At 44.0% G+C, this 26,057-nt stretch overlaps 1 protein-coding gene across 2 annotated transcripts in view; it reads left to right on the top strand.

Moving 5' to 3' along the window:
* LOC146811706 (serine protease 27-like) overlaps positions 1-26,057 on the top strand; it is a 229,576-nt gene that overhangs the window by 58,397 nt on the left and 145,122 nt on the right. For both annotated transcript variants that reach the window (XM_085618696.1, XM_085618697.1), the window contains exon 3: positions 9,616-9,642. In XM_085618696.1, coding sequence (XP_085474822.1) covers positions 9,616-9,642 — 27 coding nt within the window. The remainder of the gene's footprint in view (positions 1-9,615; positions 9,643-26,057) is intronic.

Genomic DNA, 26,057 nt, shown 5'->3' with positions numbered 1-26,057 from the left:
CCTTAGTTCCTTTTCTGCGCTTCTTCTTTCACTAGTCAATTCTATGCTGGAAGGTGGCCCAATTCCCGCGTTCTTTTACGATGGAACGGTGGTCAGTTTCTTGAAAAAAGGGAAACAAGCCCTAGATCCCAACTCTTACCGGCCTATAACATTACTGAACTCAGATTATAAAATTATTACAAAATTACTTTCTATTCGTTTTAACCACGTTTCTTCGCAATTGATTCACGCAGACCAGAATGGCTTTATTGCTGGCCGTCAATTAATTACTAACACACATTATCTGATTGAGGCATTAGATTATTTTGAAACACGTAGAGTTCCGGCCTTAGTTCTCCTTTTAGATGCAGAAAAGGCTTTTGATTTGGTGGTTTGGGATACACTTTTTTTTATATTACAGCACTTTGGTATTCCTTCTCAAATCATTACCCTAATTAGGAATTTATATCAGGGGGCAAAAGCTCATATCCTTGTTAATTCATCTATAGTAGGCTCGATTTCAGTGCAAAGAGGGATGAGGCAAGGATGTCCACTATCTCCTGCTCTCTTTGCTTTCTTTATTGAGCCTCTAGCAGTAGCAATTAGAAAAAGTAAGGATATTCTCCCACCTGTTGCTTGTATGGACAAAATTAAACTATACGCAGATGATATCATGTTGCTGCTGAAACCTGAGATATATACGCAAACACTGTTTTTTTCGGTCTTTACAGAATTTGAAGCACTGGGGGGGTATCGAATCAATAAGAAGAAAACTGAAATTTTAATCTGTGGTAGGAATAATCCTGATTTACACCCAGATATTCAGAGCTGTGTTAATAATAGACCCAAAAAGTATTTGGGTGTTCTTTTCACACCTCTAGTACGGGATTTGTACACACTGAATTTCGAGCCGCTGATTCAAAAAGTTTGTGATATGTTTTCACGTTGGAATCTATTGCCTTTATCCATTCTGGGCCGGGTGGCATTAATTAAAATGTCAGTACTTCCCTTATTTAACTTTTTGTTTTCTACTATCTCTTGTTCTCTCCCAGGCTCTTTTTTTTCAAAAGTGGAATCTTTATTTTCAGCTTTTGTCTGGGCGGGAAAAAAACCTCGAATAGCTATTAACGCCTTATATGCAGATAAAGAACAAGGAGGTCTTGGTCTGCCAAATTTGAAAGACTACTACTACACTTATTTTGCACAGTATCTCTCAAGATTTAAACACTCAATACCTAGAGTTGCTTTATTTATAAACTTTTTTTTCGACTTAATTTGTAAAGAGACCAAAATTCCTTCTCCTCTTTCGATATTTAAATCACCCAAATTAGTCAGATATAAGGTTCTGAGCTGGTTTTTTAAAAAACGTGAAGTCATGCTAAAAAGGTACTCTCTTCCTCTTTTGAGCTTAATAACTCCACTGAGGGACGCTGTTCTGGGATTCGGGATTAATATCGGATTAGAAATCATACATAATTGGGCCAGAGCTGGGTTTACAACTTTGTCGAGCTTTGTGAAAGATGGAGTATGGTTGACTATTGATGAGATGTTCACTTTAATTCGTGGAAACTTTCTTCTTATGGGTTCATATGCTCTATTGTATAAATCTTTGGCTCAACTCGATTTAGCACAAAATAGTCAACTGTCACATTTAACAAATGACCTTTTTTGGTCCCCCCTTTTTAAAAATCCTGGAAAATGGAGGAAAAGTTTAGCACAAAGTAGGGAGGAGGATTTAAGCGCCAAAGCAATAAAAAAGTGGGAAAAGCAGGAAAACATTAAAATAACTGATAACTTTTGGAAAACCTTAAATAAATTAAATTTTACGGTTTTGAGAGGTGCCAATTGGCGACGAATGCTTTTCTTTAGTAAGTGGCTTTTATATTACACTCCTGCAATTTTGGCTAAAATGTATAGCACTTCGTCGTCTATTTGTTTTAGATGCACACAACCGGACCTGGCTAACTGGTCTCATATAATGGCTTCTTGCCCTAAAGTTAAGTCATTTTGGAAAGGAATGTTCTCTTTGCTTTCTCTTCATTTACATTTTACGATCACTAGATATGAAAATTTAATTATATTCGGATTGGACCTTGAGTTAAATTTGCCTGATTCTATGGCGAAACTTTTGTATATTTTGGTAGCAGTGGCCAGATCACTGATTCTTCAATATTGGAAGACAGAAACTGTCCCAACTGTGGATGAATGGTATCAAAAAATTAAGAAAGTCAGGAAATCCGAATTTATATTCGCACAGAGGATCGGGGCACTGCGTAAATTTACCAAAATTTGGGAATCTTATTTTGACTAAAGTTATCCTTTGAATGAGACAGATATATTTCGATATACGTTATTATAATTTAAATTGCTGAACTCTTTTTATATATGGTTTGTGGGGGTCTCTTGCTCTTTCTTTTTTGTTGATGTACTATGTTTTGATCCAGCATATTGTCTATGTGTGACAAACTGTTTTATTTGCTCTAATGGATTGCCAAGAACCCAATAAAAATATAAATAAAAAAATAAAAAAAATAATAAATGTACTACATGATACCTCCCCATTCTTTCATCTGATTATTTTAGAGTTTGCTAACTCTGATCAGGGGTTCCTAATAAACTTCTATAACAACAATTTCGGCCCAAACATGCATAAAGTGCTTGACGAGGTGAACGGGAAAATCGATAAGGCATCCAAACTGGTGAATCAAAAGGCTGTCCTAAACATCATATGGTTGGGTGACTTTAACATACATCCGTGCCACCACAACTTAGAGCAGGTTTGTGGTGTGGAGGATATGTGGGGCAACCCTGTTCACCACTTTTCACATAATATCTATGGAAACACTCTGAACACGCTAATCTCGTTGAGAAATATGCTTATGATCAATAACTTAGCCACTGATAGTGATAATTTGTCCCCAACTTTCCATCGGGATCACTGGGAATCAACAATTGATTTCATACTGGTCACTAACCCTTTAAACATCAGGTGTAACAAAGTAACTAACCAATTTAACTCCTTTAGTGACCATGCAATTTTGTGCTGCGAGATCCAAACTGTCCAGAGGGTTGGGACCACATCGCAAGAAATTGGTCTGTCTATATTAGCTAGGCGTAATTGATACCAACTGAAGTGGTCCAAAATTGACAAACTGGAGGTGATACCTATCATAATTAGCAATGCTATACATAATATAAATATTTGTTTTGAAAGTGAGATTCAACCCCAACTTGTGGTGTCTTCCTATACAGAACTTTTAGTACACATAAGGAACTGAATCACTAGAAACAAATACAAATAACACAAAAGAGGCCAAGGGATGGCTTGATTCTTCCTGTACAAAAACAAAGAAAGCCCTTACTAAAGCTCTAAGCTGTATCCCTAGGAACCCTTCTGAAATTGCCTCTCACCGTAGGGAATATAAAATGGCCAGGAAAAATAGGGAGAAAGTGCTAAGAGAAGAATCATGGGCCAAATTAGAACAGGCCGCGGCTTCAGGTAACAAAAAGGAGTTTTGATGTATAGTAAATGGTCCACACTTTAAAACACCAATCGATAGTGCACTCGAAGTTAATGTAGGGGAGGAGGAGTGGGTGGCTCATTTTGAAGGTATTTTTGCCCCAATTGCTTATCTGTGAGACAACCGGTTTTACCACCTGTGGGCGCTCTCTTTTTTTCTGTACTGAAGATGTTAGGAATAGGATTGAGGCCTGTAGTGCTGGGAAAGCCCCAGGCCCCGATGGTGTCCCAATGGACTTTTTCTTTGAGTATATGGATATTTGGGTTCCTCTTTTAACTAATGTTTTTAAGAAAATCGCTATTGCTGGTCCCCCCATGTCCTGGAAAACTAGTATAGTCATCCCACTTTATAAAAAGGGAGACAAAAGCAACCCAAAAAATTATCGACCAATATCGTTAATTGATATGATGGCTAAACTTATGGGTCGCCTTCTTCTGACAAGATTGGAGGCGTGGGTGAGGAGTAAGAACATTTTAATGGAGGCCCAATACGGCTTCCAGGAGGGAAAGGGCACGGTAGACCAATGCCTGAACCTCTCACTTATAATGAATAGATATGTAAGAGCCAAGGGTGGGAAGATCTATCTAGCCTTTATGGACTTGTCCGCAGCCTTTGACTACGTGTCCCACCCTAGGCTCTGGCAGATAATGGAGGAGATGGGAATCGATCAAGCATTGGCCGACTTCATCAGACAGCAGTACTCTGATGCCTCTTCATTGGTCCGCTACGGGAAGTGTACCCGAACATTTATGATCTTAAGAGGGGTCAGGCAGGGCTGCGTCCTGGCACCGTTCTTATTTTCCAACTATACCAATGGTGTGGGAAAACATCTTGAGGGCGCAGCCTTGGATGTCCCTGTGCTCTCTGACCATCAGCAGTTACCGATTTTGACGTATGCTGATGACGCTGTTCTTATGGCGCGAACTGCAATGGGGCTTCAGCACCTTATAGCGGCCTACGCGGCTTTTATGAACTCATTGGACTTAATGGTCAATAAATCTAAATCTTTTATAATTATAGCAGGGGTTGGGAAACGCGAAAGACCCCCCTGTTTTACTATGGACTCTGTAAAAATTGAGGTGGTAAACTTGTTTCCCTATTTAGGTGTCCTATTTAATAATAAACAATCCTGGTCCAAACTGTTAGAAGGCAGATGAATGGGCATGCAGAGAAACCTAGCTGCGTTGGAATCATTCTTTAAAAAACTGGGAGCCAAACCGCTAATTCCTATGAAACAAATTTATCATGCTGCAGCAGCGGTGTACGCGGCAGCAGTTTAGAGGTCGGCCCCCAGCGACTCTTTACAAGTAATAGAGAACACATTTTTTAAGTCTTTCACCTTGCTACTCCAGTCATATTCGAATTATGTGCTTCAAATGAAACTGGCTTTGCCTTACATTACGGACTCTATCAAAATGGCACCACTCCTACTGTGGCACTCAATTTGGTGGAGAGACATAGTCCCCTTTACACAAAATCTAATAACAACTATTTTAAAGTCAAATAACTACAGTAGAATTAGGTGGATAAAGTATGTGGAGTCAGAACTATCTGCACTCGGTTTAAGTCGCCTTTTTGATGATCCCTCTACCTGCAAATCCCTATCCAAACGGAAAGTAATTGAGACCTTTATTAGGTGAGCCCAACATCTAAGAAGGGAAAAAAACGTCCACACTCAGTCAGCACGGCTGTATGAACTAACCCCAGTATTGGAGGAGAATAGCTTTTATTATCTGGCTGATGTTACATCCCCACAGCACAAATATATTTTGCTTAGATTTTGTCTAAATCCAGGGAAGAAATATAAACATTCAGAACTTTCCCTATGTTCGTGTGATAATTTATCTACACAGGATTATCTTCATGTTTTATGTTTTTTGTGGTTTCTACCATCAGGAAAGGCGTAATTTTATTGTACCAATTTGCAAGCTATACAATTTTAAATATTGTTGTGTAGCACTGTTTTTTCTCAAATCATTGCAAAATTCTCTTGTGTGCTTTTCGCTAGCATCATTCCTATGGGCATGTATTAAAAAGAGGAAGCAGGTTGGCACATAAGACGACTTAAAATTGACATACATAATTTTTACTGTATTATGTATATAGATTAAATGAATTTTTACTTAAACTGTATGGTAGCACATTTTTAAGATTAAGGTTTTAAGCTATCTTTTATAATGTCTTTTTTTTTAAATGTGACTGTAAATTTTTTTCTGATACGTTTATGATCTTATGTGTAAGATCGAATAAAGGATTTGATTGATTGATTGATTGACTTAACTGAGTGCTTCCTTGTGCCTGGACAAAACTATACCTCTCTGAAGAGCTCTAAGTACAGCGAAACACTGCGTATGGGGTTGCTTTTACTCATTTCAGGTTGGTTTGGTTACTAACAGCCCTCATCAGTCAGGATGCTTGTTTCTGGTTCAGGGAAGACATGGCTTGGCAGTTTGGGCTGGACTGTTCCCTTGAGGCACAGGGTCGACTGATTTGCACATAGCTGTGTCTGAACTGTGGTGGTGAAATGAGCTAAAGAACGATGAAGGATTCAACCCAGATCTGTGACTGGGGGTGAGTGTCTGAAAAGTTTCAGCGCTCCGTCCATCATCTCCTTGTGTTTGCTTTATTTGCCCTAAGTTGGGAGGGTATGCCCCGAAGTGGGTCCCTTGCTCACTTTGCCACTGGATTCAAGCTAGCCTGGCTGGTGAGGGCTGTTAGCCCCAAACCGGTCCGTCCCAGGATGCTTGTTTCCGGTCCAGGGACGACATGGCTTTGCAGTTCGGGCTGGTCTGTTCCCATAAGGCACAGGGTCAAGACTGATTTGCATATAGCTGTGTCTGAACTGTGGTGGTGAAGTGAGTTAAAGAACGATGATAGATTCAACCCATATCTGTGACTGGGGGTAAGTGTCTGAAATGTTTCAGCGCTCCATCCATCATCTCCTTGTGTTTGCTTTTTTTGCGCTAATTTGGGAGGGTATGCCCAGAAATGGGTCCCTTGCTCAGTTTGCCACTGGATTCAAGCTAGCCTGGCTGATGAGGGATGTTAGCCTGAAACCGGTCCCAGGATGCCTGTTTCCAGTCCAGGGACGACATGGCTTGGCAGTTCAGGCTGGACTGTTCCCATGAGGCACAGGGTCAAGACTGATTTACATATAGCTGTGTCTGAACTGGGGTGGTGAAGTGTGCTAAAGAACCATGATGGATTCAACCCAGATCTCTGATTGGGGGCGAGTTTCTGAAAAGTTTCAGCGCTCTGTACATCATCTCCTTGTGTTTGCTTTATTCGCTCTAAGTTGGCAGGGCATGCTCAGACATGGGTCCCTTGCTCACTTTGCCACTGAATTCCAGCTAGCCTGGCTTATGAGAGCTATTAGCCCGAAACCGGTCCCAGGATGTTTGTTTCCGGTCCAGGGAAGACATGGCTTGGCAGTTCGGGCTGGACTCTTCTCATGAGGCACATGGTCAAGACTGATTTGCATATGGCTGTGTCTGAACTGGGGTGGTGAAGTGAGCTAAAGAATGAGGATGGATTCAACCATCTGTAACTAGGTGTAAGTGTCTGAAAAGTTTCAGCACTCCATCCATCATCTCCTTGTGTTTGCTTTGTTTGCCCTAAGTTGGGAGGGTATGCCCAGAAATGGGTCCCTTGCTCACTTTGCCACTGGATTCAAGCTAGCCTGGCTGATGAGGGATGTTAGCCCGAAACCGGTCCCAGGATGCCTGTTTCCGGTCCAGGGACGACATGGCTTTGCAGTTCGGGCTGGACTGTTTCCATGAGGCACAGGGTCAAGACTGATTTGCATATAGCTGTGTCTGAACTGGAGTGGTGAAGTGAGCTACAGAACCATGATGGATTCAACCCAGATCTGTGACAGGGGGTGAGTGTCTGCAAAGTTTCAGCACTCTGTCCTTCATCTCCTTGTGTGTGCTTTGTTTGCCCTAAGTTGGGAAGGTATGCCCAGATGTGCGTCCTTTGCTTACTTTGCCAGTGGATTCAAGCTAGCCTGGCTGATGAGGGCTGTAAGCCCGAAACCGGTCCCAGGATGCTTGTTTCCGATCCAGGGAAGACATGGCTTGGCAGTTCAGGCTGGACTGTTCCCATGAGGCACTGGGTCCAGACTGATTTGCATATAGCTGTGTCTTGACTGGGGTGACAAGTGAGCTAAAGAACGATGATGGATTCAGCCCAGATATGTGACTGGGGGTGAGTGTCAGAAAAGTTTCAGTGTTCCGTCCATCATCTCCTTTGTTTGCTTTATCCGCCTTAAGTTGGCAGGGTATTCCCAGATGTGGGTCCCTTGCTCACTTTGCCACCGGATTCAAGCTAGTGTGGCTGATGAGAGCTGTTAGCTGGAAACCGGTCCCAGGATGCTGGTTTCCGGTCCAGGTAAGACATGTCTTGGCAGTTCGGGCTGGACTGTTCCCATGAAGCACAGGGTCAACACTGATTTGCATATAGCTGTGTCTGAACTGGGGTGGTAAAGTGAGCTAAAGAACGATGATGGATTCAACCCAGATCTGTGACTGGGGGTGAGTGTCTGAAAAGTTTCAGCTCTTTGTCCATCATCTCCTTGTGTTTGCTATGTAAAACAGTCACCACATATGAGAATTGCTTTACTTTCATTAATAATATACAGGCGCTTTTGTGTTTAGTTGAAAGAGAGCTATATGACACTATACATCTCGCTGCTTGCTAGTGGCCCAATAGCTTGTCAGTCTATGCACCTGCAGCACCACTGATCTACAGGTCATATGTTTAAACACCGGTTACGCAGTTTGAATAACTCACAAAAATGAACAGAATGCTCGGGCTGAAACATTTAAAAAGTAAAGCGCTCTACTACAGAGCAGACCCTCCTCTGCTGTAACCAGGCTTGAAGAATGATAATGTTAATGAGTGCAAGGGGGAGAAGCAGAACGAAAAAACAGGAAGTGAGGTGTGTCGTGTCTCCTCTTACGGTAGGTCAAGGGTGAATAAGGTTGGCCATATTAGGGAGGGATGGGGGAGGCTAGAGCACTTATTTGCTTGGGGGGGTCTGTGGGGGAGCTGATGCTCACTGCATCAGTAACATGGCGAGGAAGACTACACACGGAGTAATGAAGATTACCAGTATGTAACCGGGGCAAGGGGGAGGTAGAAGCCAACGCTCAGCTTGTTTGTAGCTCTGGAGAGCACAAGAAGCTTGAGCTGAGCCAGGCAACCAGCTCAGGCCACGTGCGAGCCTTCAGTGGCTCACCCAGCTCAATCTAAAGTTGTGCAGCAATGGAAAATGTTTTAATACTTGGAGGAAGTGCTAAATCTAGAAGAGACTCACAGTGTGACATGCCCCCCACCTTAGGAATAGGTAGGTGGTGGAAATTCTACTTTGCATGGAGCATTTCTGACACACCTCAGAGGACTCTCCATTTACCACCCAACTCCAAACCAGGCCCAGAGCACTTGCACTCCCCAGAAAACAATGTGAGCATCCAGAGGTGAATATTAAACTTAAAATTGCAGTTTAAGCCTTCTTCTCAGAGCATACTATTTAGGCGGCTTGGATAACTGAAGCACAAGGAGCGAAACATCCTTATTTAGAGTTGGGTGGTAAATCAATTGGAATGGACACTTCCTACAGACATCAGAGTTTTTGTCAATTCCCATCGAACTCTAAACCAGGTCCAAATCGATTTTCCCCAGATCACACAATTTATTCAAATGAGAATGCTTGGGAAAGCACTAAGGTCAATGGGTCACACAGTCAAAAACATAGCAAAAGGAAAACATATTACTGGTGATGTTAGTTTACAATACTTGTTATAAAGGAGCAAATATATATATATTTTTTCTGTAGACAAATATGATTAAGTCCAAGCAATGTTCTGTTTTCTTCTTTGTCAATGCCACTCACAAATGGTGCCAAATCAATTAGCTGTATTTTGGACCAGGACAAAATGGTGCTGTGTATGTTGCATAAGGTTTGAGAGCATGCCCTCAAGCCCCCTTGAGCCAGTCTTATTATTATTCAGATCTTTTTCTGCCCCACATATTCACGTCATAGCAAATGAAGATGTCTTTAAAACTACTTAAATTGTTTTTCTAACCCATAGCTTTTATTTTTGTTTTCAATTAGGGATCCAGGAGACTGAACCTGCAAATGGTAAGAAGATCAAACAATGACAAAAAAATGTACCTGTTTGTCTTTCACTGCTACTGCACATGAGTGAATGGTATGAGTGTCTGTGCTTCTATCCACCTAGCTCACTCTAATGTTTTTCGTCTATTTGTTTGTACTCTGGATTTTCTCACTCTCATGACCGACTTCCATTGCTTGCTTCATGTATCCACCTTCCAGTTTCTCTCCTTTGTTCTAATTTCTCACCACTGCTCCATTATTTAAGAAGTAAGATTGTAAATGAATAATATGACAACATGCTTTGCATGTGATTGTAAACACTATGGGAGACATTCTCAAGAACGTGGGATAACCATCCCAAAAGTAACTTAACGCAACCTTCAACAACGCAGTATATCGCGGGAAATTTACGCTGTGTTAACCAAGTATTCACAACACGGAGGTACCATGCGATAGTCACCAGATAATGCGTCAAATGGCCGCGTTAAAATAAACGCCGCACCGCAAAAATGCGAAACACGAATGCAAAAAGCTGCGATGAGGCCAATCGTGATACAAAAAGCTGCAAAAACCAGCGGCATGCCTGCAAATCCCACGCATCTGGTGGGAAAATGCTCTATAAAAGCTACAAAAACAACACACCAGAAACAATCCAAAGTGTGTAGCAACATGGATGCACCCTGACCGAGCGCAGAGGCCAACGCGAACCCCACAACCCCCACAAACCACCAGCAACGAACAACGGGCTCGGGGAAGGCCAAGGAGAAGAGGGAGAGGAAGACCGGGTGCAGTCCGCAGGGAAACAAGATCAGCATCACGGAGGTGACAGAACACTACCAGCAACTGACCCAGAATCAGACTACCTTGAATGCAGCTGGTGTGTCAAGGAGGCCAATGGAGGAGGCCAAGAGGCGCTGGCATGACGTGAAAACCTAAACCAGGCACAAAGCCGCTGCCAACAGGAAGGCAGCAACGGCAACAGGAGTTGGGAGTCCTGCGCCACAGGAGGAGCTGGAGGAAATGAAGGCCAGTCATCAGTGTGGAGACGGTGCAAGGAGGTGGGAGGACGGACACAGCTTGAGAGGACCTGACACAACAACAACAGGGTGAGTAACGACCAGGGACTGGGGTGGCGGGGGAGATGGGCACAACGGCACACATTCACAGTTAAGTATAGCACACTGCACACCCACAATGACCCAGGATCATGTCCCTCATCCCCGTGGCACACTGCAGCATACACACATTGCAATAACAGCGCATCCACATTGACAACAATGTGGTACAATGTGCAACCCCGACACTGCAGAACAGAGGACACAACTGGCTCCGCACACACGCAGAAACAGGGCTACTACATCTCACAGAGCTGGAAACTGTGAAATGGAAATGTACACGTACAACCTCACATCCGTCATGCAGTCCAAATGTCCACTGTCCCGCATCTAAATCCTGCACCTCCAAAACAGTCACAATGTACATTGTCATACAGTCTGCATGTAAACAAGAATAATGCACCAAAATACATGTCAACACAATGTCAACATGCATCTCCCCTTCACATTGCAGAGGGACACACAACACCTCCAGCAGAGCACAGAAGACCACACATCAGTGATGCCGGAGAGTACCACCGCACCTTCGACACCGACACCCTACAACAGCCCATGGACATCCCACGCAACGCACCACCAGGACCAGGGCAGCCACGCTACTTAGAGGAGAACCCAGCCCCTGCAACAGACCACACAGCATGAAGCATCCGCAAGCACGGCTGGCTCACAACACTTCACTGACCCACACATGGCACCCCAATGCGGGTGTGGTCCGAACCCATGGAAGGCGAACTATATCACATACATGGGTGTCTATTACCCTTTAGGGACCACCTACGCCCCACAAAGCCGACCCTCACTGCCATAGAGACACATGCACATTCCCAGTACAGAACCATGCCCAGGGGCACGCACTTATCGGTCACACACCCACGTTGGCTCTGCGTACGTCGGCACAGTCCACTCCCCTCATGAATTAAGTGGGTGACAACAAAGCTACATGTACAAGCTCTAACCCGTTGCCTGCGGTGACATGTCTGCGTCCGCTGTACACAGCACAATGTAATGTTGTAGGGCCCTGGGCCTTCATTCATACAACAAGACCTCAGGGACACACGCAGTATTATGTTGAACTGGCTACGGGCACGTGCTCCCGGCCCCTTTATTGGCAGGGCCACATGTACAGTGACGCCTGTGCTGGACGTGTGTGGGGTGAGTATAAGCGAGCCCGCACGGAGTGCTTGGTGCTGGCAACAACTTGAACAGTGGACACCAGTGCAATGGAAACAGAAAACATCTGCATAACAGAGTCAACTGCTGAGCAACATGGAGGGAGCCGGAGCAAGTACAGAGGTCACCCAACATACAAACAGAAGTGTCAGTGAGTTGCAGTGCACTGAGGTTGGGGCACTAGAGATGAGCGCACTCATGTGAAGAAAATGTCTAGGATTGTGTTCCTTCGGGTCATTACTGATGCAGATGCAGTGGGGTTACTAGACCTGCATCAACTTCCTCATCAATGTCCCAGGTCTCCCATACTGCCTGAGGTGACATTGCTGCGCAACCTCTCCACAGCACAAAATTCAATCAGTAACGGTCCGTCGGTAGCGGTGCACTGAGTCAGTGGAACCCTGGAGTGCTGAGCAGGAGATCAGGCAGATGATGGCATCCACAAAAGGTCTGAGCAACTCCGTTAGTCTGCCAGTACCACTGTTTCGACTCTGGCAGATGGTGGTTGGAGTTGGCCCTGGCGATGGTGGCGTGTGCCTCCTGCGGTGATGCGACTTCCGGGCCTGTCAGGACTCGATTTGATGTGTGAGCCCTGGTGGTCCGCAGTTGAGGCTGGAGGTAGTGGACAGCGCAGGGCCACATGCACATGGCGTCGATGACCCCAAGACCACCGTCACAGAGGTCATCCAATATTCATTCAGACAGGGTCCCTGACTTGAGCTGCACACAGTTAGTGGCCCCGGATGCACAGCAGCCGGCACAGGCACCCTGCCACGGGACGGTGACTTGCGGTGCACTGAGGTAGGGCACACGGACTGAGCGGGTCCTCATCGATGTCCGAGGTGAATGTGGCGGAGGGCTGCGTGGGCCAGTGGAGGGTGTCCTCCAGGGCATGATGCAGAGGGCAGTAGCCGTCCGGAAGCAGCAAATGGAGGAGTGGAATGCAGCATCCTTGTTTTCACCACCATTTAGGTATCAGCTATATGACGATGATGACAACCACCAGTCCATAGACTTAGCTGCCACCAAAGTGCAACCAGAAAGTGGCCATGGCTGTTGGGGAACAGACTTAGTGGCAACGGGGCTGGGAGGGGATGCAGTCTGCGATGATGCCGGTACAATGATATGCACTCCGCCATTGCTAAATCAAGACTCAGTCCCAAATGTGTGACCTACTTGACCGCAGTGTAGGCCGGAGGCAGCGGTCAGCAGTGGGCCACAGACAGCCACGTGTCGTAGGCTCACGATGCACAGAATTAGTGACACCAGGGCAGTTGTCGGTAGTGTTCGATCACCTCCGTAACGATGATCCTATTCCCTCCGGACTGTAACGTGTCATCCTCTTACGCCTCTCCTTGCGTGCACTAATATGTACTCTGCCTTTGAATAATCGATGTCCAGTTCCAATTCTGTGACCTACTGGAGCGCGGCGTAGGCCGAGAGCAGTAGTCCGCGTTGGCCCACAGAATCTTGCAATCTAAGACCTGGTGGCACCACATCGAATGGGTGTATACTGACATACACTCAGCTATAATTAATGTGCTCTGCCATGGTGTAATCAAGACTCAGTTCCAAATGTGTGACCTACTTGTCCGCTGTGCATGCCGGTGAAGTACGTCAACGAGAAAGGAGTACTGTGGCCCTGTGTTGCGGAGGCCGTGATGGTCTGAGGTGGCTGCCAAGGTCGCAGGCCTCGGGCTTGGAGATTGCACTGGCATGTGGTGGGCCTTCTTCAACACACGCCGGTGTCGGCAGGTGGGCATTGAGGCCTGGGTGCGCAGGGGCAGGCAGGACTGTCGCGGGGACCAGTGTCCCGGGGTGCAGCAGGCACACAGGATTGCTGGCAACACCACTCATGGCGTCAGCCTCGTGGCAGGGTGAGAGGTGCCTCCCTGACAGAGACCTTGGGCATTCCGGAAGAGTACCACGCCCAGAGTTATGTGCCTTTTATTCACAGGGGGGACATAACAAGCTACATTTCCACAATCTTCTCCACTGGCTGGGGTGACATGGTTGCATCCACTGTCCATTACACTCCAAACACCAGCGGTGTGTGTTGGCATGGATATGTGTGCAGTCTGTATACTGCAATCTGGCCAGCACATCCACTCCACACTTGGCATTGTGTACAGTCTCATTCATCGGTCACTTGCCTCCTTCGCACATGCCTGGTCCCCACCTCTTCCGACATTCTGCTATTGTGTGGCCGAGGTGCCATGCCGTTGATGGCTAATGTACATGGCTGGCCCAGGTTCCCACAGTGAGTTGTGCTATCGTGTCTGGTGGGTGTGCATGTTGTATGTGAGCTTGTGACGTGTGCATTTCCTGTGTTGTCTGTTGCATGATTGTGGAGTTGAGGTGTGTGGTGTGTGCATTTGGTATTGGCCAATGGGCAGTGCATTTCCGTGGGTGCCATCCTGGTGGCGCAGGTTGATGATGGACTGTCGGAAGGTGTAGGAATAATGCACACTGCCTGGGTGGTATGCGGTGGCATTGGCCGAGATTCCCCGGTGGCCCACTATTGACTACACATTGGTGGGATACGTGCGCTTTCTGTTGCGCTTATTGTGTGCAGTGTTGCCAGGGCCCACTAGTAGGACATGTATGCAGTCAATTGCCCCCTGACACGTGCGGGTAGCCAGCTCTGGCGTACACACTTTGCTTGGTCTCTGGCTGTTCCTGTGTGGGAAGTATAGATAGTGGGGCACCAGGCTGATGGTGTCATCCATGACCGTTGTGAGGGACTTAGATTGGCCTGGCTGTGTGACTCCTCTGTCTCAGGCAGATGTTGGTTGGAGGGTACCAGAGGCCAACACGTGCAGCACGGCTAGAAGCTTTGTCTGAGGTGGGATGATGGTTGTCCGCTGTGTTTGTACTGCCAGCCTGTGGGCAATGGTGGTCAGGATGCTGGGGAGGGTTGTCACTTTGAGCATGTAGTGGGCACCGACATTCTCTGGTATTGGATCTGTGAGGTTGTTGCATTTTCGGAAGGTCGTTGTCTTTGTCTGCGCTGTCTCAGTGTTGGCCCGGGGGGGGTGGCAGTGGCTCCATGGCATCTGTTGGTCTTCAGGTGTGGCTGTGGGCTGGGCTCCCTTTTGTGGTGCAGGCTGCCATCCGACTTTACACTAGGTCAGAGCAGGTGTTAATTTCCTGCAGCTAACGTGCCTTATCGCATGTTTTGTGGTCTTTTCCCTGATCTGGCTGGTCGTTGAGAATGTTGCGGAGTGGTGTTGTCGCAGCTTTTGGCACGGGAACGCCTACTCTGCATCTCATTAGCGATAGTTGCCGGGCTCATCTGTGGCGATGTTTTTAGTGGCTGCTATCACAGGTAAACCGGTGCTATGGGCTGTTACCACCGGCTTGTGAATGGTGTGATATATTTATCGGGACTTTGGCTGCGATAAAGTGCCGTTAACTCGGCAATAGCTCCTTGAGAATATGCCCCAATGATTACTACCTCGAGGTCTCTTACGCCCTCTACCTCTAGATCGCCAAAGTTTCTGCAGGAGGGTAATTAAGTTAAAATCTGGACTTTCATGTCCCCTTTAAATTCCTTCACAAAATAAACAAAGACTGCCCACTCATTCTATTTGGAATCAGGCAGAGCATTATGTTTCAGCTAGTGGTGCCCAGGCTGGCGTAACACTGATGGCACCATTGACTTGGAGCCTTTGGGTGTAAAGGCCTCATTTATTGTTTAGTGGACACCACAAGTGTGGTGGAGTGCCCTGGCCACCAAACTGTAGATCTACTTGCTCTATTTAGAGTCTGACTTCTTTCCTAAGGGGGTGCCCATGCAGGCGCTGCCAGCGTAAAACTTTCACCAATGGCCCAATACACTGCCGCTCGTGCTTGAATTTGTGGACCTTCGTTTGCCAGCCAACCTGTGGGCGCTTGAACAGGGCGTGAGGGACTGCGAGGCGCTTGCAGCGAGAACATCGCCAACAGCTGCTGCCTCTTCCCGGACACTCCCCCTTTGACTGCCTGCCTGCCTCCCTGCCTTTAAAACACGACTCGCGGCCCCCGCTTTGCGGGGGCCGCTCGTGCTTGAATTTGTGGACCTTCGTTTGCCAGCCAACCTGTGGGCGCTTGAACAGGGCGTGAGGGACTGCGAGGCGCTTGCAGCGAGAACATCGCCAACAGCTGCTGCCTCTTCCCGGACACTCCCCCTTTGACTGCCTGCCTGCCTCCCTGCCTTTAAAACACGACTCGCGGCCCCCGCTTCGCGGGAGCCGCTCGTGCTTGAACTTGTGGACCTTCGTTTGCCAGCCAACCTGTGGGCGCTTGAACAGGGCTTGAGGGACTGCGAGGCGCTTGCAGCGAGAACATCGCCAACAGCTGCTGCCTCTTCCCGGACACTCCCCCTTTTCGTTTGTCTCAACTATATCTTCAGACCTTACTGCCGCTGCGCGGGACGCGCGCGGGACGTGCGCTGGGCGAAGCCCGGGCCAAGGGCGGGCCCGTTTCAGCCCGTTACAGACCGAGTAGGACCAGACCGGGCCCACCCTCTAACATTCATTTATGTGTGTAAGTGGCTGATTACAACTTAATTTTGTATTCGAGTAGCGATTTGCAGCTGAACAACTTGATCTGTAAATGGCGTCTACACGAGGATCTAGGAACAAAGTGGTTACGGACGCAAATAGTATAACTGGCCCCTTGGATAACTTTATCGTGAGGGCGAACTCAGTTATCGACCAGGGAATTGCTCTCATGGAACGGAGAGTGTCCCAAGATCTTATTTTAGCAAAACGCTCGTCTTTGGGACTCCTCGCAACAGTCAAAACTCCAGACCATCATAATAAGCAATTAGCCCCCATTACAGTCCATGCGGACTTTCACAGCATCCCAAATGTGGTAGATCTATCTCCATCTCCCTCTGATTGTATTTTAGACTCGCAGCTAGAGAGGTCCTTGGCCCCAGAACCAGTTCAAACTGTAGAAGTTATACAATCTAGACAAACGAGGGGTATGAGAGAGGGCGCCACCCAAAAAATGCCAAGAAATAAAGGAAAATTAAAGAACCCAAAGAAGACCAACCACAGTCTGAGAAATCTGGTACTCGAAGAAAAAGGGCTAAATGTGGTACCCCTGAGTAACGGGGAACAACTAGACCGACTGTCAAAGGATAGTCGTACTTTCGCACGTTCACATGCGAATAGTATGACTTCCGAACTGGATAATGCAGAGGTCGCCTCTAGCCAATTAGTAAATTCTAAGGTTGCTGAGGTTGATTATAATAAACTTTTTAATCATATGAGTGAGCTTTTTAAAACATATATTTTCCCTCTAGAAAATAGACTGAGTCTGATCGAAAAACAATTAACTGAACTAACCGTTTATTCTAAAAATCTGACTAGCTCCAAGGTGACAAAGGTGGGGAATAAGAACTTAACTCATCAAAAAAATCTTATGGGCCCCACAACAACAAATCCACCAGTCATAAATGAGAACGAAACTATATTGGATTTGACTCTCTCAGAGAACAAACCCATAGAGAATACTATTAATCCTGCCATAAACAACATGTTGGAGGCAAACAAAACTCAGGATTATAAAAACGCACTTCAATCAGGGAAATTAGCTATCAATTTACCCCCGGAAGTAACCCCTTTCTTGGTGGTTCTGACCGGGGTTCCTAAATTGAAGGAGGACATAGAGGAGTCCACTGGGTCTTTAAAAAATAAGGTACAATACTGGCTTAACTTAAACCGCCCTTTGCCTCCAAACAGGAAGAGTAAGATTTTAATGGTGCGTAGGGCACCTTGGGTGGGGTTCGGCAGAAAAACAATCCAAGGTGATTGTGTCTAGGTTAATTTTGAGGACCCGGCTACGGTTGACTATATCTGCTCCTGGGATACCCATAACAATAACGAGGCTATTGGAACCAAGAAACTTTCATTCTTCTACCCCCCTAGGTCCCCCCTCCATTCAGATTACGACTGCAGCAGGGGTGAAGTAGGTTACCAAGAGAAAGGAGGAGATACCAGAGGGTGGAGAAGGCAACCAAACAGGGAATTGGAAATCGGGGATTCTTGGCGAGGAATAACGACCACCAATAGGTACAGTTGCCTGGAGATGGTTGATTGACTTCATCTGATTGGCGAAGCCAAGCATGATCCCCGCGGCGAATCCAATAAATCTAAGAAAGAACGTAATTTTTTTGAGAATGGCCATTTAAGGGACATCCATAATGCTGGGGACAAAGAGTTAATAAATATTCAAACTGTTCCTCGGTTTTTACCTGAGGAACTGGTCACCCCAGAAGCCGTAGCTCCAAATGACCCTGAAGTTGTACAAGACGGTGAATCGGTCTTTTTACAACCTCACAATATCATCGTGAGGGATATTAGATCAAACTCTTTACTGAAAGTATCAGAGGTTCCCGTTGTAAATCCGCACGGTTTGGAAAGATCTGAACCTGCTCATAGACGGAAGTTGTCCCTTTTGTCCTGGAACATAGCGGGGTTATCTAACAAGTTAAACGATCCTATTTTCTGTGACCTCGTCGAAAGATACGATATCATTTGTTTCCAGGAATGTTGGGATCAGGTTGAAACCCATCTTGCTGGGTATCGTACTTATTTTACCACAGCTACTCAGTCTAGAAGGGGCAGATGCTCCGGGGGGCTTTGCACTTATATCTCTAACGCTGTCAACTTGACTATAAAACATCATTCCAGTGGGGGTCATAATGCCTTTCAGTTACTTTTTTTAAAAGGGAAAGGAAATTGTTCCATCATTTTAGTTAATCTATATAATAATATCCCCAAGGAGGATCAGAAAGAAGTCTTGAATGACCTAATTAATTGTTTACGTAACGAGATAGAAAAAGAATATAATGATCCACGTATTATATGGACAGGCGATTTTAATTGCCATTTATGCCCTTACAGTAATTTAGGTACATGCGGAGTGGTAAATTTAATCGGCGAACCATGTACACATTTTGAGCATTCTATGACGGGAAATCTGCTTAATAGTTTACTTTCTGATTGGAACCTGGGTTTCGTAAACGAATTTTGTAATCCCCAGGTTGACTTTGAACCCACTTTCAACGGGCGTGGTATATTGTCCGTCATTGATTTTACATTGATCACTTCTAGCCACCATCGCAATGTCACGTTGTTTAAAACATTGGACATTGCGATTAGTGATCACTTTCCAATTAGTTCAATTTTTGATTTTGATTTTGATCTGAGTTCTAGACTCATGCCCAGCGTAGCCGACAATTTATATCGTCATGCTATTTCATTGTCAAAAACAAACGGCTACGCAATAAAATGGAATAAGGTTGATCCTATAAAATTCATGCATACTTTGATTACAGATCAATTTAATGATTTCATGATTTGTCTAGATGAAACGCCTGATCCAGATGTTGTCATTAGTGCCTTCTTGAGGATTACATCTCTCATTGGCAGCAAACTGACAGGAACTCCGCGGGATGGGGCGAAATTCAAGGCAGAGGGCTGGTTTAATCCAGAATGTTCTAAAGCTCATACTAACTTAAAACAGGTTTTAAAAAAAATTCCCAAAAACCCACAAGAAATTAGAATTGCTAGAGCAACTTATAGATCCTCATTACAAAAGCGGAAATTGGAGTTGAAAGAGAATGCCTGGACTGCTTTAGTCCAGGCTAGCTCTTTGAGAGACAATATTGCTTTCTGGAGAGCAATAAATGCTCCTTTTTTTAACGAAAGGAAAACTGATTTGATAGAGCTTGCTATCGAAGATTCAGCTTGGGTCGATCACTTCACCGAGCTCTATACAAAAGATGACTTGCCTACCTCAGATTGCAATCTCCAACTCCAATCGGTTGATAGTGAACCTATTTTGCCTCCCTTGTTCCCCCTAGGGATCTTCTTTTCTATCATTGAAGTGGAAGAAGCATTGTTGGCAAGCTCAAAAAACAAAGCTCCAGGGCCTGATGGGATCCCTATAGATATTTACAAAGATAATATTTCTCTATGGGCCCCATTGCTTACCAATGTATTAAATGGCTTTAACAAAAAGGGATTCCCACTTACCTGGCAGGAAGCGATTGTAGTGCCTATTTTTAAGAAGGGAGATCGTAATGATCCCAAATGCTATAGGCCAATTTCGCTTCTTGACTCACGTATGAAGGTGGCTGGTAGAATTATTTTAAATAGGCTGCAATTATGTGCGGAGGATAACGGTATTTTAGCAAAATTTCAGTATGGTTTTAAGGCAGGGTTGGGAACTATAGAACAAGGCCTCAATTTAGCTTTAATAACTGGCAAATATATGACGGCAAAAAAGGGTAACCTTTTTATGACCTTCGTTGATCTTAGTTCAGCGTTTGACTGCCTAAGCCACGAAGTCTTATGGGACACTTTAAGTGGGTTTGGCATAGATCAAATAATTCTTAACTTTTTAAAAGAACTCTATAGAGGGGCGGGGGCAAAGGTACGATATGGAAAAAGAGGAGAATGTACCAACAAATTTCCAATAATGAAAGGCATTCGCCAGGGTTGAATTTTGGCACCTTTTCTTTTTAATTTATATATAAATGGTGTGCCGGACTTCTTATTGGAATTAGATGTAGATTACCCACAAATCGATGGAGCGGCGGTCCCCATTTTACTTTACGCTGATGATGCGGTCATCATGGCTAGAACCCAAATGGGCCTCCAAAAGGCAGTAACCAGTTTTTCATCTTATATGAGCTCTAGGGGTTTAAAAATTAATATTGGGAAAACCTTTACCATGTGCTGCTCATCAAAGAAAAAACTTTCTTGTGATATTTTTATTCAAAAGTCTAAGATAGGCTTAACAAGTACTTGTTCATATTTAGGGATTGTTTTTAATAAAATGGGAACTTGGAAATCAGCGGTCAGTACAAGGAATCTTGCTTTTGCACGTGCTCTAGGCGCACTAAAACAGTTTGCAAATAAACTGGGGGGTAGGCCTGTACGTATCCTTTTGGAGATTTACAAGTCTAAATGTGTCTCAACTGCTATTTATGGGGCCGGTATCTGGGGTACGACGGACTGCCGGGAAATACAAGCTAAAAAAAATTCTTTCCTGTGCTATCTCTTAGCGGTACCCATTTTGACCTCCACATACGTTTGCCATAGAGAACTCGATCTGGTTTATATATCGGATTTAATAAAAATTAGCCCCTTACTGCTATGGCATAAGATATAGACTTCTGAGGCAACCATTTATAATAGAGCCATCCTGCTAGACTGTATGAGATTAGAGAGATCGAAAGATATCAAATGGATTTCATTTATAAAGGAATTCCTGACTAATATGGGGTGTGTAGAATATTTTAATACCCCATCCTCGCTAGCCTTGATCTCCAGAAAGGCTTTTAAAAAACGTTGTCTTGAATTTCTGGAGTCCAAACGGTGGCTTGAGGAGAGGAATAAGACATCTGTAACACATCATCATCTAATATTTCAGGGATCTGGCATGCAGCTCTACTTATCTCCTGAGCTTTCTTGTTACACTAGGATGCTGTTAGCTCGACTTAGAACTGGTTCTTATTATAGGATGTTAACCTTCCCGGAAAATAATGATTGGTCATCAAGTTTAATTAAATGCCCCTGTGATAACCTCTCTACACAAACAACAATACATTGTGTTTTATTTTGTAAATATTATGCCTGGGGAAGAAAGAGATTTTTGATCCTGCTGCAGATCGGCGCATATAAATTCTCCCTACTTCCACGGACAGAGTAAACCTACAGTCGCACGCACATACACTCATCATACGCTAGGGCCCATCACACTGAAATTCACACTATTACTCTATCCACACTGAATATAGGAGAGAAACCTAAACCAATCTGCATCTAAACGAGGTCAATGCGACCATAAAGATATTGTCCTGAGTCATGATTTTAAACATAGGAAAAACATTAGAAACTCAATAAATGACAAAGAAATAACCACCCGACACTGGAATTCAAACAAATGGTTGTTTATCTAAATTAGTTCAAATGAAAGTCAATCAATAGCAAGATCATTATTCTCATAGTTACCTATTCTAGCTAAATGGGTCAGGACAGGTCTCTCAGTAAAGTCTCTCGAGCTGCCGTCCTCAGCATCAGCAACGATCCTCACGAACATAGGTTCAGGAAGAAGTGGTCTCAAAAATCTCTACAGACCCTCTCTAGTCTAGAAATATTTATAACAAAACTAGCGAAATAAAAGTAACAAACAAATTCTGAATGTCCGTTGAGCCGCTGAGCAGAGCGAGCAGGAAAGGATGTCACTTGGTAACATTTAGAAAACCTCAGCTCAGGAAAAATCACAAAAAAAAAAACACGGAAGAAGGAAACTCGAGTTTGCAAGCGATACATTTATGAATGCTCTTCCTTGGTACCATAGCAGAGCCACCGCAGGTTTATCTTTGTCCATTGTGGCTTTATTCTTCTCCAAGGACAATTGGAAGCATGCCCAGAGCTGCTGTCCTCACGGAAACTTTTTAATTCAGACAGAGGCTGTGGTCAGGTGACTTTCAACCATGTTCAGCAAGGCCTCTCGTCAAATTTCAATCACTCGAGCGCAGGCTGTAAATAGCAGCCATCTTGGTTTAGGCCAAAACGGACCATCTTCATTAAAAGAAACACAAAACAACATTACCACATCATAATGATTATACAGTGTTAATTCCCACTAATACCCTTATGTGTATGTAATTACCTAGCCGTCTGCAACACAAAGAAGCATTAGCACACGTTATTTTTAAAAGCGCAAACTCGAAACAAATAGCACTTTTGCGACACTCGTTTTATTAAGTTGAACATATTATTAAGCAACATAAATGCATTCCCACGTGTAGTTTCTCTCATTAGTAATGTTGGTTAATCAAGACTTTTAACAAAACTAATAATTAGTGATTATAAATTAGTAATTTTAATCATAACATATAAACAAAACTGGAGCTTAAAACTCAATAAATTTTCAACAGAAAACTCTGCTCCAGCAATCCCCCCTTTGGTGATATATTATCACCACAAAAACCAACCCAAAAAAAAATAAATGTTGTCCCAATTTTAGGAGAAATTGAAAATGTCTTTTATGACACAACATCAAACACCAGCCTCTCTCACATCATCCCTCTTTGACTCCAAGTAAACACTCTCCCTCAATTCTTCTAATTCTATTTCTTGTGGGTCTCTCCTTGACCTCTTTTGTTTCTTTTCAGTATTTCTTCTAATTATTCTCTTTTTCCCTCCCCTGTTTTTACAACACAAACACCCCAATCTTAGTATCAATAAAGCAACAATTACGCATGTCAATGGAAATAATATTTTACCAATAATGGTACTACCTATCTTAGCAATAAAACTCTTAACAGCAACTATCTTATTAGCTATTTTAGTCCAGATACTTTCAGCTTCCAGTGGTACTAATTCTTCATGCAAATCAGTAATATTTTTGATATAGACCTTCAGATCTTTGCTTTCGTCAGGAATGTAAGTGCAACAATGTTGAACTTTCAGCATTCCACAAACTCCACCCTCCTTGGCCAATAGAATATCAAGGGCAAGTCTATTTTGCATAGACATGGCACGTACGGCAATCATCTCCGTATTTACCAAAAGAAACCCTCCAGCGGTACTTGTCGATAAGCGATCCACCACTGTTGACAGTTTCCGAATCCCATATGCATTTACAGAAATTCCCACTGCTGGAATTAAAGCTCCAAAAATATCACCTACTATTTCTGACCAAGTTTCTCTCTTAAAACGCGTTAGTAAATTAATGTGTTCTACATCTTCTATCCTATCCATATGAAAAATCTTTGGAAAGACCAGGCCCACATAACATGTGCCATACCAATGGTCAGGCAACTTGTAATAAGCCTTGTTCCCACAAACATAATACACTCCTGGGAAAACTGGATCTTCTCCACCTTTAAAACCCCATCCTGTTGCAATGAAGTATGTATCATGACACTCACTAGTCCCAACAAAATACCTATCATATTGGGATTTCTTTCTGGTAATGCATAGTTTACCCTTCTGTGGTGCATCTAAAGCCAAAGTTGGACTAGCCCCATTCCTCAATTCCTTTCCCATCTCAATATTCCAAATTGTCTCACTCACTTTATATTTCCCTGCCTTTTCATGCATGCTCATTCTCCTTTCCTCTACCATGTCTAGGAAAGCCTTCTCCTCTTCTTTCAAACTGCAAGTTAAATTGTTTTTAAAAATGTAGTCTAATGTCAATTCTTCTTTCTCAATAAAAATCTCACCAAAAATGTTAGCTTCTTTAGCTGGATTCAGCTCTTTATTCATAGGCAATTGCCCAAAAATATTATCTTTGTTAGACATCTCATAATCTATTTTCCCTAACAAATAAAAAACACTACTTAGCACACTACATGAAATCCCATACGTAGCTGGTAAATGGTGATAAGTAACACCTTCTGAAACGGATGCAGGTAATTGCATACAAACGTAGCAATCCCTAACTTCCATTGTCTTTACGTATTTGTATAACAACTTTGAAAAAACATTGCTAGAAAAATCATTAATTGACCTATCTTTATGTATGTAAATGTTACTAATTCTAGTTGGAACTACTTTCTTTGAACTCTTCTCTACATTAGTCACATTCTCAGTATGTATTCCAAAAGTACCTATTGTAATTCTAAAAGTAACTAGTAAAGCTAGTACACCCCATAATAGCATTAATAATCCAGTACAGCAGCAGCACATTCTACACCATCTTTTCAAGAAGGCACATCTACTTTGATTATTTTCTGTGTTAGCCATTTTACTACTTTGGCAGTGTCTTTTGACTTAGCCTCTACTACTCCACTAATAAATTTCTAGAACTCTAGATTATCTCAAACAGCTAATTTCAGATTTTCTTCTTTTCACTTTTCTCCAAGTGACTCCTTTAGTTCACTCAATTTGGATTTTCATCACTTTTCACTTCTTCTTCAGCAACATCGAATTGTATCAGATCTTCAACAACATCCTGTGCATCCGACTCTTCTCCAATGTCAGTCAAGATAACTTTCAGGATTCCGACAGTTTTCTCCTCAACCACTTCTCGTACGGTCCCCTCTGGATTTCCTTGACTTTCTGCCTCTTCACCTTCAGACAGTGCCACGTACGTCCATTCCGGTGACCTATACTTCTGGTTAGGTTTTCTGATTCTCTTGATCTCCTCTGGTTCTTTTGTAACCTTTTGTTTTTCACCTTTTGCTTTATTCTGACTCGACACCTCGTTCACCTGTTCAGCTTTTGATGAATTTGCTCGTGTCAGTCTGTACCTCAGCCTCTTTATCCTGTTAGGCCAAAGATCTCCTCTTACAACCCTCTTTGGTCTCACTTCTTTATTATTTCTTTCTCCAATCCAAGTTCTCTTTCTCAGAACTCGACCCTCTGATTTCTCATTCTCACTCTCATCTGATTCTGTTTCATTTGCCTCTTGTTCTTCAACAATTTTCTTTCGCTCCACAGTCTTTTCCACCACTGATTGAGATTTCCCTATTTCTGTCCCTCCTCGGGTCTCCGACACGCAATCTTCTTGCTGTCTACTTGTCCCTTCACCTAGCTTATCAGGAATGTTCCCTACACCTCCTCGGGGGTCTTCCGCAATCTGTCCCTCTCTATCTTCTACTGACCCTGCTTCTTCAGGTGTAATCTCAAGTGGATTTTCAACCTCTTCATCTGATTCAGGTGTAACCTCTGTGGAATTGCTCTTTTCTCTTCTTTCTTCTCCACCGCTTGTTGGAACTTCAGGCACTCTTACAGAATCCGATCTCTCCTCTGAGACTCCCAATGTTTCTCTTGAAGCCTCCCTTGGAAAGAAAAAAGAATCACCTGACTCTCTTTCTCCTTCACCCCTTTCAGGATTCTTTTTTCTTCTCACTGGTTCAGTTTCTGCATCATCACTGGAATCTGACTCTTCAAAATACTCCTTACCAGTCCCATCTTTTGGATTTGGAACTCTCAGAGTATGACTCGCATGCACCCAGTTTTTCACACCAGCACACTTTACTGCAGTTGTTGTAGTCAGATTAACTTGTCTTGGCCTTCCCCACCTTGGAACCAAGCAATTTCTTCTTCTATGTACCTTAATCCTCACCCAGTCCCCTGGACTCAGATCATGGGCTTGCTTCTTCTCAAGTGTGGTAGCGTCTTCTCCAACGTGGTGAAA

Source organism: Triturus cristatus, chromosome 7 (genome assembly GCF_964204655.1).
Source record: "Triturus cristatus chromosome 7, aTriCri1.1, whole genome shotgun sequence".
NCBI classification, from domain to species: domain Eukaryota; kingdom Metazoa; phylum Chordata; class Amphibia; order Caudata; family Salamandridae; genus Triturus; species Triturus cristatus.
Note: the sequence above shows the minus strand (reverse complement) of the source record. Positions and strands in the feature narration are given on the sequence as shown.